The sequence below is a fragment of the Solanum stenotomum genome, chromosome 4, assembly GCF_019186545.1.
Source record: "Solanum stenotomum isolate F172 chromosome 4, ASM1918654v1, whole genome shotgun sequence".
Taxonomy (NCBI): domain Eukaryota; kingdom Viridiplantae; phylum Streptophyta; class Magnoliopsida; order Solanales; family Solanaceae; genus Solanum; species Solanum stenotomum.
In genome coordinates, this window is record NC_064285.1 from 4,461,973 (window position 1) to 4,466,761 (window position 4,789).

At 35.6% G+C, this 4,789-nt stretch overlaps 1 protein-coding gene across 1 annotated transcript; it reads right to left on the reverse strand.

Moving 5' to 3' along the window:
- Positions 1 to 74: 74 nt before the first annotated feature.
- LOC125862063 (farnesylcysteine lyase) lies at positions 75 to 1,836 on the reverse strand. The gene has a single exon (XM_049542040.1). The coding sequence runs from the start codon at positions 1,697 to 1,699 to the stop codon at positions 221 to 223; it is 1,479 nt and encodes a 492-aa protein (XP_049397997.1). The 5' UTR covers positions 1,700 to 1,836; the 3' UTR covers positions 75 to 220.
- Between the last annotated feature and the right edge of the window lie 2,953 nt (positions 1,837 to 4,789).

Genomic DNA, 4,789 nt, shown 5'->3' on the forward strand with positions numbered 1-4,789 from the left:
TAAGTAGTTTCATTGATGGCATCAAGTAGATGCAAAAAGTTACAGAAGAAGTACAACAAAAAGAAAAAAAACCGAGTGAATTTCGATACACGAGAGGCTATTCTAAGACCAGGGAGCTAACAAATCTGAATAGCTTGTTTTGTATGTATTAGCATGTAAATGAATACACACTCAACACCCGAAAAGCTCCATGTATGGCAAAAAGGAAAGTTGTTTGGACTCACAAGTCTGCATGGACATCATATGCATCATCGCCAAAGCTTTTCAATGTCACTGTACTCGTGGGTTTTTGGCCAGAAAGCCTGGAAAGTATCAGCCTTGCAATATTTTCAGCAGCAACAGCACTTGTTTCCATGGTGCTAGCTGCATTCTCAAAAGCATTCACATAGTACAAGTGCTGACCATCCAAGATGAACGGTGCAAATACCTCAGGAGCATGATAATGCGGGTATGCACCCCAGTCTATCTTGATTGTCTCGTTTCTCACACTGAAAATCTGATCTAATAAAGCATCGTCAAGAGGTTTACGCGAGAACACCTTGTAGGACATATCATTCTCCTTATGTTGCTTAAGAACTGAAATACTCGAAAAAGGAACATCAGGAGTCTCAACAGTGCCCACCAATTGTGGAACTTCTGATACCGAACCTAAACCAAAATAAGCTGGATTCAATAGACCTCTGATGAATGTAGTATATGTGTGCTGTAATTTCCTCTCCGGGATTGAAATTCCGGGAAGAAAGTGAATGTTCACCTCATCCAAAGGTGTAGCCACAACTGTTATTCCACATTGATAACTCTTTCCCTTTGTGGTATTGAGTTGATATTTTTGCTCTATGAATGAAACTGATTCTACTTCTTCATTAAGATGCAATTTGACATCTGAATGACTGATTAAACCAGCCGCCATTTGCCGATTTCCGCCTTCAACTGACCATACACCTGAATCAGATCCAGCTAACGAAACAGCTCCGGCAAGTCCACTGATGCTGATACTTTGCCCGTAATTGATTCTGGTAATAACCGTGACTAGTTCTTCAGTGATCCGAGGAGAAAAACGAAAATCGAGTAACTCCTCCTGTAGTGTTCGTCTAGTCAAATTGTAAAGCCCAGACCATTTAAGCATCTCTTCCACAGTTTCGAACACTGGCCGTGACTCAAAATCTTCATAATACTTCAAAAAACTGTTCACGGTGTTATCGACAAAATTGTTCATGCGAAACAGAGAGAACCCGTAGCGAAAGAAAATTAACACCGAATTAGCGAAGGACACAACGCGTTGGATAATAGGGAGATTCGAATTGAAACTTAGGGTTTTGAAAACGAATTCACGTCCGTTCCAAATACCAAAACCCGAATCAGATTCAGAAGGAGGAGGTCCTCGGACAGAGAGATTTAGATGCTTAGTGTAATTCAAAGTATGGTAGTTCTTCGGATGAAGAATGGATGCACCAGCCTCAAATGTCTCGCCGGAAAGAGTCACCGTCGCCGTGCGTCCTCCGACGACAGCATGCCTCTCGAAGATTCTGATTTCGCCGATTCCGGAGCTGGAATAGGTCCGGAGGAAATGCGCCACTGAGGACCCGCCGATTCCACTGCCGATTATGCAGACAGTCGGAGATGATGATTCCAAGTCAACGGCGACGGTTGTGGCCGTGGAGATGAGTATAAGTGACAAAACCAGGTAGAGATTCTTCATGCTTGCTTTGTATTTGAGCTTTTTCCTTGCTTGATAGTAACAATGGAGTCTCTTATATCAGGCAGAAGTTGAAGGAGACTGTTGAGAGAGAAATAGATTTTGTTGAGGGTTAGAATGAATGAGAAGAAAGGATTAAAGTCTACGCCAATTAAGTGATAACGTTTTTTAAAAAAAAATGGATTTGAATTATATTTAGCATAATACATCATACTAATAGTGACTTTACTTTATGTGACATTTACGATCTAAACTGAATGTGCATAACTAAATACACATGTTCTACATTGCATAATACATGTAAGCTATATGTGTATTTGTTTAACTTTATTCACGTTTCAGAATATATTTATACATACCTAAAATTGAAAGAATTAAGTTAAAAGACTTGTTTATGTATTATGTCGTATATTTATTTAACAATTGCTTTGGCCATAAAAAATGTTCATTTTTAAAAAGTACTAACTATTAATTGTTGAACATGTCGCGTCATATCGATCACCAAAGCAAATAGAAACAAGCTCAATGCTAACCCATGGTGCACCCCATCTCAACTGAAACACGTCTCAAGTCTCCTTCCATTGTTCTTACTTAAATCTTGGCTCCATTATCACCCTACCCTTATGTAAGTCACCGGTACACCTTTAGGTTGTAAACATCACTAAATGAGTTCTCTCAGATTTTGTCATAGGCTTCAAGGTCAATAAACATCACATGCAAATTCCTTTTTCTCTCCCTATATTTCTCCATGGTTCTCCTTATAAGATGAATGACTTCAGTAGTTGAACGCATGACATGAATTTAAACTAGTTCTCGAAAATTGACGCATCCCTCCTCACAATCATCCCCACAACCCTCTCCCAAACCTTCAAGGTATGCTTAGTAACTTAATATCCCTATAATTATTGCAGGTCTGTATATTACCTTTATTCTTGTACAACAAAATCATTGTACTCCACTTCTAATTGCCAGACATGTTAGCCATCTTGAAAATGACACTAATCAACCTAGTAAGCTATTTTAGACCCGCCTTATGTGTGCTTTTTAAAAATTCTATTATAATTTCATCTGATCCGATCGCTCTATCCTGATACACATAGCATCCTTAACCTCCTCAACCTTTAAAATCCTACAATATCAAAATTTCGTTGACTCTCCGAGTTATCTAAATCACCCAACACGATGATCTTATCCCTTTCTTTGTTCAAGAGTCTATAAAAGTATATTTGATTTTCGTCTAGTGTGTGTGCCTCTTGTTTATTGTCCTCATATTTGATGCAATTTACTTGGTCTAGGTGTAGAAACTTCCTCTCTCCCACCTTGATAAACTTGTAAAACTTCTTATCGCCACCTTTATTCCCTAGCTCGACATATAAACGTAAGAAAGCTATTGCTTTTACCCCATGATCGCTAACTCGTATTTTTTTCTGTCGTCTTATATCTTACCATGTTCGTCCGCTTCTCTTCCTCCTCTTTGGTTTCCACAAATTAGCATAAGTAGCCTCCTTCGCTTACACTGTCTCGCACATCTCTNAACATCAGAAAGCTATCGCTTTTACCCCATGATTGCTAACTCGTATTTTTTCTGTCGTCTTATATCTTACCATGTTCGTCCGCTTCTCTTCCTCCTCTTTGGTTTCCACAAATTAGCATAAGTAGCCTCCTTCGCTTACACTGTCTCGCACATCTCTATTCCACCACCAATCTCCCCAATGACCACACAATTTGTCCCTCGAAACTCCTAATACCTCATATTTAAACTTTTTATGTCTAGCAAGTGAAACTTGAACTTTTATAATCCAAATTTGCTTATGCATGATTTGAATTTGAGAAATTTATATATTATCCATTAAACTTTTTATTCAATAATACTTGTCATTACAAAAAAAATAATACAATTTTTCCCTTGAATCTTAAAAATCACATTTGAAAGTGAAATTTGAACATTTTTATGAAAGAATATAAGTACATGACATTAATCTTAAAATTTTGTCGATAACAAATAAAAATAAAAATAAAAACAAAAACAAAAAATAATTTGGTATGATAACGAGGTAAAATTGAACATGCTAGATAGTAATGAGACTAATTTGGATTTTCCAAATTTTATATTCAATTGGTAAGTTATTTAAAAAATACTTTCATAAGTTTATATAAATAATTTCCAAAAATCGGAAAAAACAAGTTTCCTCATATCCTCAACACACCTCATCTTCACCCCATACCCCCACCTTTACCACCCCACATCCTCCTTCAACTCCCATAAATCATACTCCTTTCGTTTAAAAAAAATTGATGCCCTTTCCTTTTTAGTCTGTTTAAAAAAGAATGACCTCTTTTATTTTTTGGTAAAATTTTACTCCTTCCGTTCCATTTTATATGTCATCCCTTTTTATAAATAGCTAGACCACAATACTTGTCATTTTATAAAATTTATGCATAAATTACCATATTTTGCCTATTATACCCTTGATAGAATAGTTAATTAATCTTGTCATTTATTAATAAAGTTGACTTAAGAAAATATTAAATAAGGGTAGAAGGGTAAAATTACATTATTCTTAATGCAAGTGCAAAGTAAAAATGTGACATATAAAATGGGACGGAGGGAGTACTTTCAACTTTCCACGTGACATGTTTAAAATCACAAGATTAAAGAACAATTTTGTACATTTAACGTAACTTTAATTTAGGACCACAAAATTCAAAAATCTTTTTTATTTTCTTAAACTCCGTGTCAAGTCAAATTATGCCACTCTTTTTGAAACCGAGGGAGTAATATTTGTCTTGATTATTTTCTTTTTAAAAAATAATCCTTGTTTGGATAGCTTATGCGCACCTTAACAAGCTTTACGGGATACTTATCTCTTTCATCAACAATAAAAATATTAAATAACTCTATCCATAAATATTAAAATATTTCTATAATAATATGTTTTAGTTACATATTGAATATAAAAAAATTATAATTTAAAACGTACTTATTTTTCGGGAAAATGTTTTCCATCACCCAACACACCGTTAGTAGAGTTAGTATGTGTTTAAGCCAAAATTATAAACGTAGAAAAGTGGAAAGGCTCGTCTCTATTTTGT